The 13,438-nt window shown below is 55.1% G+C and overlaps 2 protein-coding genes across 8 annotated transcripts in view; one reads left to right on the forward strand and one right to left on the reverse strand.

Moving 5' to 3' along the window:
• SLC66A2 (solute carrier family 66 member 2) overlaps window positions 1-5,623 on the reverse strand; it is a 52,311-nt gene extending 46,688 nt beyond the window's left edge. For 3 of the 7 annotated variants that reach the window (XM_042961443.1, XM_042961438.1, XM_042961444.1), the window contains exons 1-2: window positions 5,499-5,603; window positions 4,513-4,830 (exon numbers count right to left, since the gene is read on the reverse strand). In XM_042961443.1, coding sequence (XP_042817377.1) covers window positions 4,513-4,715 — 203 coding nt within the window. In that variant the 5' untranslated portion in view covers window positions 4,716-4,830; window positions 5,499-5,603. Of the gene's footprint in view, window positions 1-4,512; window positions 4,831-4,929; window positions 5,354-5,400; window positions 5,420-5,498 lie in introns of those variants that run through there. The other 4 variants (XM_042961441.1, XM_042961442.1, XM_042961440.1 and 1 more) reach the window with 4 other exon arrangements.
• LOC122232406 (mRNA decay activator protein ZFP36L3-like) lies at window positions 5,072-7,489 on the forward strand. The gene is made up of 4 exons (XM_042961580.1): window positions 5,072-5,303; window positions 5,612-5,911; window positions 6,197-6,356; window positions 6,987-7,489. The coding sequence occupies exons 1-4, from the start codon at window positions 5,072-5,074 to the stop codon at window positions 7,171-7,173; spliced, it is 879 nt and encodes a 292-aa protein (XP_042817514.1). The 3' UTR covers window positions 7,174-7,489.
• The last annotated feature ends 5,949 nt before the right edge of the window (window positions 7,490-13,438 follow it).

Here is a 13,438-nt window from a genome sequence, read left to right on the forward strand (position 1 = left end):
AAAGATACCATTTTTTACTTGTCAAATTAGTTAAGCTTTTCTTCCTTTGATGCTAATAATCTGTACTGACGGGGATGTCATGAGAAACTTTTCCCTCTCCTGTCCCTGACGATATGGGTTGGCACAACTTCTTCTTAGAACAAATGATGGGACAGCCTACCAGACAGGTGAAGGGCCTGCCGCTCACACAGCCACTCTGAAAGGGTTCGGGGCGCCTGGGAGCCTGGGAGGCTCAGTCAGCGAGGCATCCGACTTCGGCTCAGGTCATGATCTCACGGCTGGAGTTCGAGCCCCATGTCAGGCTCTCTGCTGTCAGCACGGAGCCCACTTCAGTTCCTGTCGCCCTCTCTCTCTGCCCCTCCCCAGCTCATGTCTCAAAAGCAAATAAAAACATCAAAAAAAATTTTTTTAACTAAAAAAAAAAAAAATTCAGTAAAATAAAAAAAGTTCCCCTTAACTGCAGTGTCCCTAGGTCTCACCCCCCAGGAAGGTACACACCGAAGAGGGGACAGGCAACACTTCGCCCAAAGTTTCCACAGAGATCACCTTCTCTGGGTCTTCAAAGTTACAGAATAAAGCTCAAGCGGAAAGAAGTTGTGTATCTACTTCCCTGTGTCACGCCAACTGCTACACCCTTAGCAAAATGTTACTACGTCCTCAACAGTGTGGTATCTCTGGCAGTGTTCCTGTAGCTCCCATCCAGTGTCAGGCTGCACGTCCAAATACAGTGTTACCACACCTCGGAAACAGCTTACGGCGTCGCCGACACAATGTTGCCGTATCCAGTGCGGCTCTAAGGCAGGTCTCCAGTGCGGTGTTATCACATCTCAGTTACTTTGTTCACTGCACGTCTGATACAGTGTTAATACATCTCCAGTACAGCCCTACTACGTCTCTGGTAGATGATGCTACGTCACCACATCTGATACGGTGTCACTACGTGGCTGAAGTGTGCCCACGTTCCTGATACAACGTCACTGCAGCCAATACAATGTTATAATGCATCCGATCCAACATTACCGCATCTCTGATGCGGTGTCTTCATCCAATACAAATGGAGCTTGAGAACTACCTCCGCCAAGGCACAAAGTTCTGGGGGGGCCTTGCAACATCATCCACGCACCGTGGCCCCTCCCTCCTCGTCCCTTCTACAAAATCACAAGCCTGCAAATATGAGCTACGAGGCATCATTTAGCCTTTCTCTTGGCTTCTCCTGACACCAGAGGCAAAATCCTATACATCAGCATTTTATAGAATATAATCTGCTGAATGCTAGTTTTGCAAAAGGATGATAAGAATCGCAAGAAATCAGGGCGCCTGCGTGGCTCAGTCCGCTGAGCGTCCGACTTCAGCTCAGGTCATGCTCTCACGGTTCACGAGTTCGAGCCCCGCGTTGGGCTCTCTGCCGTCAGCACAGAGCTGGCTTCAGAAACTCTGTACCCCTCTCTCTGCCCTTCCCCTGCTCACTCTCTCTCTCTTCTCAAAAACAAATAAACATAAAAGAAAAAAAAAAGAATTGTAAGAAATAAAGTGCCAGGGTCTCACGAGTTTCAGGAACCTGGGGTTTGCAAGCTCTGCTGGCCTCCCCGGGCGGCAGGGCCACCCACAAGCTCGTTCCACGAGTCTGCAGGGGGCTTCCCAGCCTGGAGCTCTGAGGACCACGCTCTCAGCCAGCTCTAGGAAACACACTCTTCAGCTCTAACTTCACCACTGTTCCAGTGTAGAGCCTGCTTCCCCTTCAGGGGGCACCCGCCATGACCCGTGTGTGTGTAAATGGTACGTTCCACACAATGCTTCTGCCGAAGCGTAAACCCTGCGGCATCTGCAGTGTCTGGGACACGGGAAACCCTCTAAACCCTATTCAATCATGTGGGCCACTAACCCATGAAGCCTGGAGGAGGCCCAGGAGTGGGGTCTTAGGACTAGGTGGGCAGAGAGGTACATGTTAGTCACAAGTCACAGGCGGAGCCCAGCCTGCCTGCTGGGGTTCGCCCCGTGAAATCCAAGTACTGCCCTATGTGAGAAGCACATGCCCAGGCCAGAGAGACTCCTGAGGAGGGACCAGTGCCCTCTGCCAGCCCCCCTCCATCCCAGAATGCTGCCTGAAGGCAGCGCTGGGGTTCACACGGTAGCCACAGGACCCCTGAAGTGACCCAGGACGGCTCAGGGTGCAGACTCCGGGGAAGGACCAATCGGATGCACGGAAATACGCTGGCCCGTGGACAAAACTGAGAATCACTACAGGCCCCCTGTGCTGAATTAGGAGAGGGCACACACTCGTTCTCAAAGTCCCAGGCCCGGCAGTGAAGGGAGAACTTCTAGTCCAAACGCATTAAATGCCAGTTAAATCAGAGGCCCTGGTGACTTGGCTTTCAAGAAATTAGTTTAACTTCTGACTTCTCCGAACCAGGTATTTGGACATAGATTAGATACCCTATTCTCTTCTCTGCAATCGTAAAGGAAAAGTACTCTTTTTTTTTTTTTTATGTTAATGTATTTCTGAGACACAGAGAGAGTATGAATGGGGCAGGGGCAGAGAGAGAGGGAGACACGGAATCCGAAGCAGGTTCCAGGCTCTGAACTGTCAACACAGGGCCCGACACAGGGCTCGAACTCACAGACCGCGAGATCACGGCCTGAGCCGAAGTCGGTCCCTCAACCAACTGAGCCACCCAGGCGCCCTGAAGGATGAGTATTCTTAAGGAAAAGACGTCTCAACTGCTCTCCGTCCCGCCCCCCCTCCCCATAAGGGAAGCCAGTCTCGGGCACTTCCCTTCCGCTGCCAGAGAAAACCCACTCCAGCGCCTAATGAAGTGCCCTTCCTGGCCAACGCTGTGACACCAGGCAGGTGGCAGGCCAGGGGCTCCCTGAGCGCCCTCCAGTGCGCTCAGGGTTAACAACTGTGTCAGAGGCAACTGCATTTTGGGACCTGCTTCCGTTCAACCTTAGACTGGATTAAGGCCATTTTAGAAAAGGGAAGCCACGTGTCACCCTGAAGGGAGTGAGCTCTGTCCCCAAAGGAAAAAGAGGAATCTTCAAAATGGGGTTCTTCAACTTGTGCCAAAGAAAAAACTAAGCACCCACTGGCCCTCCTTTCAAAGTAGCCTGGCCCAGAGACAAACCTGGCGGTGTGACACATTCTCCAGGGAGGAGCCAACTTACCAGCTCACCTTTTAAAAGCCCCGGACGAGGGCAAAACTAACACACAGTGGACACAAATCAAAGGCATGGGGCCACGGCTGGATGGAACACAGAGGAGAGAACTTCGGGACTCAGAACAGTCATCTCTCAGTTATGATGGTGACAGGAAGGGGGCGTTGTCAAAACTCATCCAACTGTTCACTTACAATGGATGCTTTTATTCCACGTAAATCGTACCTCCGTAAGGTGGACTCAGACATGAATTAGCTGGGGAGCCAGGGTGGCTCAGTCGGTTAAGAGTCTGACTTTTGATTTCAGCTCAGGTCATGACCTCACAGTTTGTGAGTTCAAGCCCCGCATCAGGCTCTGAGCCGACAGTGTGGAACCTGCTTAGGACTCTCTCTCTCTCTCCCTCTCTCGGCCTCTCCCCTGATCGCTCTCTTTCTCTCTCTCTCAAAATAAATAATAAACTTAAGAAAAAGAACTAGCAAAAAACGTGATTACTCAGTAACGAACAAGTCAGAAGGAAGGGCCAGAAGCAGAGCTCTGGACACCCCCGCCTGGCGCCCTTATCCGGCCTCCACACCCACCCACCCTCCGGAGCAACTTTCCTCACTATCTGTGCTCACAGAGGGTCCGGACGCCACCAAGTAGAAAGGAAAGTTCCAGACCTTTTTAGTCTTAGAATGAGGCTCCAAGATCTCATTTCATTTCCTCTAAAAACTCCCCCTCCCAAACATGTCTCGCTTTAGCAACTGTTAAAATTAATTTCCAGTTCCTTACCCGAATGCAAATGATAATAAGAGGAAGCTGGGCTGGGAGTGGCAAGAAAAAATAGTCTCAAGTATTATCCAGAAAGTTGACTTTCCTATTAAAACAAAACAAAACAAAACCGTACACACAACAGGAAGGCTGAGGGGACCACCGTCCCTGTACATGACCCCTGAATGCTCTTTCCTGTCAGGCTGTGATGTGCCCTCCTAAGGGGCTCAGCGGTCAGGCTGTGATGTCCCCTTCCTACAGCTCATCCCTTTTTCTTCATCTTAATCACTTACTCATTCCTTGTTTTCTCTTTTCCACTGCCATGCAAATTCTAAGGACAGGGACCCAGTTCTAGGACCTCATCCAGCACACAGAAGTCCGTGGGAAAATATTTGACAACGTAAGAAGGACAGAAAATGAAGACGCGGACATGAGACTACAGTAAGTTTCTCCACTCCAATCCCACCATTTTCCCCGGGGAACAGTCCCGCCCACTTCACCAGCTCCCTCCTAGGAAGTACAGCCGCCTGCACCACCACCCCACTCCGAAACCCCAAAAAGAGAAAGCCATCACCCTGGAAGTACCCCCACAGAAAGCTCCCAACTTACCAGAAAAGGATCCGTAAAATGTTAGCCACCAGGAGCACCAGACACACGTAGGTAGAGAAGCCCTCCGCATTCTGAGTCCTCCGGATGTCCCTGTACTGTGGGATATAGGGCACGACCCCTCCGAACACCATGGCCCCGGCTGCCCCCCAGGACACCAGCTGGTGCAAGGGGACCAAAAGCCAATCCAAGCCTTCTGCTTCCATCCCGACTGACGTCCACCTGGCCCGGGGGCCCTCCGCTCTCACGGTCCCGGAACGCGCGCTGACGGTCACCCCCACATCGCCGCCGCTACCTTGTGCAGTCCTCCACCATCGGGGCCTGGCGAGAGAGGAAAGGAGGTGAACTCCGGCGCAGGGCCCTGGAGGCAAAGTGAGGGTCGCGCTCCCAGGGCGCTCCCGGAAGCCCGCGGAGGCTCACGGCGGCGGCACGACCCCCTCCTCGGACACCGGCGCCTCAGGGAGCCCTGCGCACGCGAACCGGCACCCGCGGGGGGAAAGAGGCGCGGGGCGCACGGCGGTGGACGCGGGCCTGGGAAGCACGCTCAGTCCGGGGGCGGGCGATGGCTGCGTCCCAGCGGGAACACGCGGCCGGGGTGGGGCGGAGCGCGCTCAGTCCCGGGGGCGCGCTCAGCCTCGGTGGGGCGCTCAGTCCTGGGGGCGCGCTCAGTCCTGGGGACGCGCTCAGCCCTGGTGGGGCGCTCGGCCCCGGGGGCGCGCTCAGCCCTGGGGACACGCTCGGCCCGGGGGCGCGCTCAGCCCTGCGGTCGCGCTCGGCCCCGGGGGCGCGCTCAGGCCCGGGGGGCGCGCTCAGCAGGAGAGGGGGTTGGCTCGGTCTGGGGTGGGACGCACGGCCCGGGGGTGGGGAGACACACTCAGTCCTGGGACCCACCGCCCGCCCCGAGCCCCGAGCCCCGAGCCAGGGGAGGGCGGTCCCCGCGCCGCGCCCGCGTCCACACGCGGCCTGCGGATCCGGGGCCCGGCCCTTACCCTCCGCGCCCGCACCCGCGCCCGCGCCGGCCCCGCCCGGTCTGTTCTGCGTGCACCTTCCGTCTGTCCGTCCCAGTGCCGCAGCCCCGCCTCCGAGTGACGTCACAATGCAGGGGACCCGCCCACCCAGGCGGCAGGCCGAGAGGCGCTGGGTCCTAGAGCGCAACGGTCTGTCAGGGAGGGGTCGGGGCTAGACCGAGACCGAAGTCGTGGGTTGGGGGGTCGCCGCGGCGATGCTGCTCCGCCGGCCCGGCCCGCCCCTCCCCGGTTAGGAAACCCCTGCGTGGCGAGACCGCGCCTCGAGAGCCAGGGACGCACCAGACGCGTCCCCCGACCTGTGCCTGGGCGAGGGGCCGTGTGGACGCGGTGCGCCGCCACGGAAGGCAGAGGACAGGGTGCCGTCCACGGCCGAGGTCTGCGCGAGGCCTGGGGACCCCCCTCGTGGGGGCCCGGGTTGGGTCTGCCCTCCCCCGCCCCCGGTGATGCCGGCGGTCCCTCCGCACCTTCGTTTCCGACGACCTGGGGGGTCGGGGGGTTGGGGGGTGGTGGGGGCTGCCCGTCCCGATGCGGGCGGGGCCCTGAGGAGCAGGGTGCAGAAGTGAGCCGTGTCAGGAACCTCACCTGGTCTCCGGTGAGGCGGAAACAGGCCCACCGTGTGCCCGAAGCCTCCGCAGGCCCGCCTTCCGCTCCCACCGCAGGTACCCCAGGCCCAGGGCGGCAGCCGGGACTGCTGGTCGGGGCGCAGTCTCTCAGACACATCGTGACCGAAGGACCGAAGGACGTGCTGGACATGCCGCTCCCTGACTTGCCAAGTGCTTCCCAGCCTCAGCCCATTCACAGAGCTCTTCCCCGACCGAGGTGAGCCCCCAGGGGCCCTAGCAGGTGCACCGCGCCTGCATGCTGGCGGTCTGGGTATGCATGGAGCCCTATGCCCGGTGGGATGGTGAGCCGTGAGGACCCTTGTGAGAAGCCAGCGAGCCCTGTGTGCCCAGGCCTCTTGCAGGAGGGACTCAGGGCAGAGAACTGCAGGGCCCCAGGGTTCTGCTCCCATCTCAGTGCGGTGGGACCTGAAACACCCCAAAAGGGAAGGCCTGGTGGATGAGAGCAGGTGGCCCTGGGGGCACACACCTGGCGGGCCAGCTTCCCCGCCCGCAGGTCTGACCTGGTCTCCTGCTTCCTACCGGGAAGATTTTGTGAGAAATCATGGGAACAGCACGGACCTCACTGAGACTAAGTCCCAAACAAGCCTGGTGTGATGAGAAGGGCCTCCTTAAAGCACAGGGTCATGCTTACTTCCCCCCAGTGTCCCAGGCTGTTGTTAGGTTTTCTAAGTCACAGCTACTCAAAGGATCCACAGGGAACGACTGAGAACACAGCAGCAGGAATGTACAGGGAAATGAAAATACACACACAGAGAGGGAAGTAGCGGCAAGACTGGGAGAAAAGAAGTAGGTGTTCCTACTTAACCGCCTCTCCTGAACTCTGCAGGCCCGGGAGCGTTCCACTCTGCCCTGGAGCCTGGGGTGGAGGGACAGGCTCCCCGCCTACTCTCACTGGATCACATGGAGTCACGTCCACTGGTCCTGTTCATGCTGGCAAAGGCGGGCAGATTGCTCACCGGCCCCCAGCCGCCCACTCCCCTGGATCTATCAGGGCACATCTCAGAGCCTGCTAAGTGGATACAATCCTGCGTTCTTGGCCCAGGACTTCACCCCGAAAGTGAGCTGATGACTGAGAGTGGGCTTGTAATCGTTTTAAACACCAACTGTCTGGAATCCAAGTGGCACTCTCTGGTCTAGAACCATCGGTCAGTCAGGAGAAAGGAGGACAGCTCATCTGAGATGGTGAATGTGTTACATGACTTCCCGCAAACAAAAGAAGCCAAATTGTGCTAGGCCAGAAAATGGCCCCCAAGTATATCATCCTAATCCCCAGAAACCTGTGAATGTTACCTTATTAAAAAAGAAGAAGAAGAAGAAGAAGAAGAAGAAGAAGAAGAAGAAGGAGAAGGAGAAGAAATGCAGGGCATTGGCTGGCTCAGTTGGTGGAGTGTGTGACTCTTGATCTCAGGGTTGAGGAGTCTGAGCCCCATGTTGGGTGTAGAGATTACTTAAAAATGAAACCTTTTAAAAAATAAAAATAAATAAAATTTTTTGAATATTTTTTAACATTTATTCATTTTTGAGACACACACACACACACACACACACAGATCATGAGCAGGGGAGGGGCAGAGAGAGAGGGAGACACAGAATCGGAAGCAGGTTTCAGGCTCCCACCTGTCAGCACAGAGCCCGATTCTCAAGAATCTCGAGATCATGACCTGAGCTGAAGTTGGACACTTAAACGACTGAGCCACCCAGGCATCCCAAAATAAAATATTTTTTAAAAATACAGATGTGATTACATTAAGGATCTTGAGACAGCAGGGTACCTGCATGGCTCAGTTGGTTAAGCATCTGACTCTCGATTTCAGCTCAGGTCACGGTGTCATGGTCCGTGACATCAAGCATGGTGTTGGGCTCTGTGCTGACAGCACGGAGCCTGCCTGGGATTCTCTCTCTCCCTCTCTCTCTGCCCCTCCCCACTCATGCTCTCTCTCTCTCTCTCAAAATAAATAATTTTTTTTTTTTTTTTGCAAAAAGGATCTTGAGGGAGGGAGATCCCCCTAGATTACCCAGGTGGGCTCTAAATGCCATCTCCTGTGTCTCTACAAGAAGAAGGCGGGAGACGACAAAGGAGCAGAGGCCACCACAGGCCAAGGAACACAGGCAGCTCACAGAGGCTGGAGGCACCGGAGGGACTGTCCCCAGGAGCCTCCGGAAGGAGCACAGCCCTGCCAGGACCCTGACCTGGGCCTGTAAGACTGATTTTGGACTTCTAGCCTTCAAAACTGCGAGAGAACGCATTTCTGCTTTTTCCGCCAGCCAGTGTATGGTGACAGCCACGACCGGAAGCGAATCTAGAAGTCCCCAGGGAGTGACTAACAAGACGGTCAGCGTCACGGGCAGAGAAGAGGCGGGGCCGCCCCCCTCCGCTGCTGTGCCTGCCCCCGTGTCCAGGAAACCTGCAAGGAGACAGATAGGAGGCTTCACTCAAGGAACTTGGGTTGTAAAGTTCCGGAACACGGACTTCCAGCGCCAGCCCCAGAGCACTTGGTGCTGGTCCCCCGATGACTCTCACCCCCACCCCGGCTTTCTTCGTCGACCCAGCCGTAGCCCTCGCCTGGTGGACTGGGGCAAAGAACGTCTGTGTGCCCGTACTCTGAGCTCAGCCTTTCCTTCCGGTAGCTCACCACCCGTGGCCGAGGCTGGGCCCACCACCGGCCTCTGTGTCCTCACCCTGCACTGGTGCCGAGTGGCCGGGCTCTAGCCAATGAGGGTAGGGGACACTGACTCACCCCACCTGCAGGCCTGGCCCCCTTGGGCCTCCACCGGACCCTCCTTGCTTGCCTTCACCTGCTGACCAGGTGCAAACAAGACAGTGGAGAATCCACTGGGATGTAGCCTAGGATGTGGCTCCCGGCTAGATGGGACGTGACGCTTGACTGACAACATGAGGCAGAGCCCCCATGTCGGACTGTGACACCGATGAGTTTCACTGGGCTCAACCACTGGAATCTGGGATTGTTCATTACAGATGAGCATTACTTCCTGTAACATACAATCGAATTCTGAAATGTCCACCACCTTACCACTTCCCAAATGGCATTTAACCACACTCACACACACTGCACAAAGCCCCAGACTGAGGACTCCTAAAAACCCAGTTGAGCCCACTTCTAGTCTTTCAAACCGACACCCATATTGTTACGTAAAGGAGCCACCGTGAGCCCTGCAGTGTCTGCCCAGCCCGACGCGGACCAAACGGACCAAACGCAGCTCCCACCTGGTTGGCACCTCCCACTGAGACTCCACCAGCAGAGCAGCTCTGTGACTATTTTAAATTTCATAAACGATGGCTCTTTTTTTTTTAAGTTTGTTTATTTTTGAGAAAGCCAGCATGAGTGGGGGAGGGGCAGACAGAGAATCCCAAGCAGGCTCCACACCTGCCAGAGCAGAGCCCGATGCAGGGCTCAAACCCACCAAACTGCGAGGTCATGACCTGAGCTGAAACCCAGAGTTTCGCCTAATGGACCAAGCCCTCCAGGCACCCCTAAAAGATGGCTCTTAAAATGCAGATCGCCTACGGGGAGGACAGAACCACACTCCAGCACCACAGACCTACTGCCTCTCCCGTTTTCCTGGGCCGTGGGAACGGTGGTCCGACCTTCCAGGCCTTCTCTGGCCTCTTCTGGACTCAGGAAAGGCCCCTGGCATCCAGAGGTCAAGGGTATTACCACCTTTCTCAGCTCTACTTCTGCCTTTGAGAGCCTTGAGTTTGCAAGGACCTACTCAGCCATTGGGTCAGGAATGCCCATGTGGCTGACAGATTGCTGAGACCCCACAGAGGAACATTGTTACCGCTTTAGTTTTGAACAACAAAATCATGAAAATAGATAAAAGGACAACAAAAGGGAGGAAATATTCAGAAAAACAGGAAAGAAAAGGGGTGGGCCCTAAGAGGTGCCCCCACCAGCTCCTGCTCATGAAGCTGCATGGCTTTTCCTGGTGAGAAGGCACTAACCCAGTCCAGGCAGAGCCACCAGCCCATGACAAGTATTTCCCCTTTCCCCAAATCCGTGAGAACAGTAGCAGAAATGGAAAGTCCTCCTGCAGTGAGACCAGGAGAAAGCGGGAGCTCCGAGCTGCTGGGGTGTGGAGACAGGCCACCTGCACGGGCCATAGAGAGGAGGAAGCGAGGACCCAGGTCCAGAGAGAGCCAGGGGAACACCAGCTGCGGGGCATCTGAGCTGCAGAAATGAAACCCCTAACTTGCAGCAGGGGAACAAGGTTGACAGGCTGCTGCCAGGAACATCCCAGAACTAGTCAACAAAGAGAAAATAGAAAACAACAGCCCAAAACAGTGTAGGAGATCTTTCGGAAGCATCTGTGAGCCTCACCGGGGAGGAGAGCAGAGGTGCCCGGTGACGCCCCACGGGGCTCAGGCCAGAGCCTGGTTTTCATGAAGCACCTGGGAGCTTAACAGCCACCACCGCCTTGTTGGGACCCGAGCCCAAGCGCCTCGCCACCTTTCTTATGCAAACCTAACTGTCCCGAGAGTGTGACAGATCAGTGACCGAGCAGCAGAGGGTGTGTGTTGTTTTAAAATTATCTTCAGGGGCGCCTGGGGGGCTCCCTCGGTTAAGCCTCCGACTTTGGATCAGGTCGCGATCTCCCGGTCCGTGGGTTTGAGCCCCACGTCAGGCTCTGTGCTGAGTGTGGAAGCCTGGAGCCTGCTTCGGATTCGGTGTCTCCCTCTCCCTCTGCCCCTCTCCTGCTCATTCCCTGTCTCTCTCAAAACTAAATAAACACTAAAATAAATGAAATATTTCAGAGAAACACATGCAATTCTTAAAATTTGTCAGATGATGATAGTATTACGTGGAAGGGAGGGAGGGAGGGAGGGAGGGAGGGAGGGAAGTCCGGATGAGGCGTGCAGTGTAGCTGACAGCAGTGCCCCATGTCCTGGTGTCCCGGGTCCCTGGTGGTGACAGCGCCCTGTGGTTGTGGAAGACGTTTTTAGGGGAGGCTGGGTGGAGGACACGGGAGCTGTCTACCCAACAAGGTACCCTCTGAGAAAGGGGCTGGGCTCAAGGGTGTCACTGCAGTTGCGAGAAACTAACCCTACGCGGGTGGGCGATCCACTAGAGAAAAGCTCGAGACAGGTCTACGGAATGATTATAAAGTCTTTCAAGGAATTATTTTATGAAACATTCAGAGGGAAAAATAACCCATTATGAAATTAAACTGAGAGAAGACAGTCAGAATTTGGCCGAATCTAAAAAGACCAGAATGAGTGGGTACAGTTACCCGCAGAAGCTGAGTCCAGACACGGGACGTGCAGAGCTCAAAGAACCGGTGAGCTCATATCAGGAGTCCCAAGACCGGGGTGCCCAGCTGGCTCAGTCAGCGGGGGTATGTGACTCTGGATACTGGGGTCGTGAGTTTGCGCCCCATGTGAGGTGTAGAGATTACTTTAAAAAAAAGTCTCAAAGACCTAGAAAGGGCTTTACTTACTTTTCAAAAAGTGAAATGGAAATTCCGCGTCATTGGCTTGTCCTGCTGCCTGGCTGGAGGGCCATCAGCAGGAAGGATAAGAGAGAGGAGAAGATATACCAGGCTGTCTCACGAGCAAAACTCTTCGTTAATAACTGGAATAGAGACCATTTCAAACAAAAACTGGGTAATAAGATGGCAGCCGCACATGAGACGAACAAATTGTAACATGATTCTCATTTACGGTCTTTGGCTAAGAATCCACTGGAAAATGAATGTGAGATCTTGCACCAAAAAAAAAAAAAAAAAAAAAAAAAAGATGTCCCGTGAGCTTATTTAGCAGAAATATGTGACTCTGCAAAGGGAGCTGTTTCGGGACCATAGGGATGACAACAGAATGAGCGGAAGGCATTAGCAGTGAAGGAAACGAGAAGTCACGGAGCAGTCAAGAAAGGGAGGAAGGTGTGCGGAAGCCGGCCGACCGGTCTGTGCAGACTCCATGTGACCGTGACCGAGGGAAGCTCCCTGGGCCGGAAGAGCCCCTGCTGGGGGGAGACACGACCAGAGCGAACCGAGGAAGCCAGTGCCTGTCCAAGCCAAGTACATGCGCACGCGTGCACACGCACGAGTGCACACCACGCACAACGGGCTTTCTAGCTCTAGAAGCACGCGGTTTTGCTTATGAACCTTCCCCTTTTCTTTTTAAATTGAGGCACAATTCACGCGACACAGAATCGGCACTGTTAAAGCACACAGTTCGGTGGCAGTCAGCGCAGTCACGCTGCTCTGCCCGCACGTTTCTGTCCAGTTCCCACACATTTCATCACCACAAAGTAAAACCTCACTCCTCCCCAAGCCCCTCCCTCCAGCCCCTGGAAACCACCAATCTGCTCTCTGTTTCTGGGGATTTACCTTTTCTGCCTATTTCCTATGAACGGAATCATACAACATGTGACCTTTGGTATGTGGCTTCTCGCATGGGGGTCATGTGACCGCTGAAACCTGCGGGAGCAGGAGGCCGTCCGTCCGCCGCCCGCCCGCCCCCCCCCCCCCCCGCTGCCCAGGGAAGCCCAGCTCCAGCCCCCTGAGAGCCTCCCTCCTACTTGCCTTCCTGAGTGGGCTCCAGAAAAGCTTCAGGCAGCTTTAGTTTTCTGTTTTTATCCACACGCCTTAAAGTATTTTAAATCCTATGATCTTGGTCTGAGCAGTGACAAAAAGTAGCACAATTCTTACGTTTGCAAAACCATTCAGGAAAGGAAAATGAATTGAACTGAAGAGAATATTTTAATACAAATGCACATCGACTGGCTACCAAGTCCCCGAGACTCTTCCTTCTTACAGGTTTCTCTCCCTCCCTCCCACTCGGCGTGCTAGAGCCGTTCCTGGGGTCCCCGTGCTCTGCCTGGAACTGGCACCCCAGCCTCCTGGGAGCTGAACACGTGCCCTCCGGCCCCAGCCCGTGTGATTGCTTCCTTGGCTCTCCTCATTAAGACTGTGACTTGATGAATTGTTCATCTGAAAGAAAAGAACTGTTTTCCTCAGGTTTGGGGTTTTGTTCCCAAGACACTTGTGACCCACGGACAGGGAGGAGGTACTTAAGGGGAGAGGGACTGATGGCCAAGAGCCAGGCCAAAGCTCCAGAGTTTCCACCTAAAGAGATTGATGGGAAGACACTGGTTTTTCTTTCTTAAGCTTATTTATTTTGAGAGATACAGAGAGTAAGTAAGGGAGGAGCAGAAAGAGAAGGAGAGAGAGAGAGAGAGAGAGAGAGAGAGAGAGAGAGAATCCCGAGCAGGCTCCACGCTGTCAGAGCAGAGCCCGATGCAGGGCTCAAACCCACGA

The sequence above is a fragment of the Panthera tigris genome, chromosome D3, assembly GCF_018350195.1.
Source record: "Panthera tigris isolate Pti1 chromosome D3, P.tigris_Pti1_mat1.1, whole genome shotgun sequence".
NCBI classification, from domain to species: domain Eukaryota; kingdom Metazoa; phylum Chordata; class Mammalia; order Carnivora; family Felidae; genus Panthera; species Panthera tigris.

Bases quoted from the DNA above. Each gene is read 5' to 3' on its own strand.
- LOC122232406 (XM_042961580.1), top strand. From the start codon at position 5,072: ATGGCTGCGTCCCAGCGGGAACACGCGGCCGGGGTGGGGCGGAGCGCG. The intron at 5,912-6,196 runs GTCTGCGCGAGG...CTCCCACCGCAG, and splicing joins GGGTGCCGTCCACGGCCGAG to GTACCCCAGGCCCAGGGCGG. The intron at 6,357-6,986 runs GTGAGCCCCCAG...TGAACTCTGCAG, and splicing joins AGAGCTCTTCCCCGACCGAG to GCCCGGGAGCGTTCCACTCT.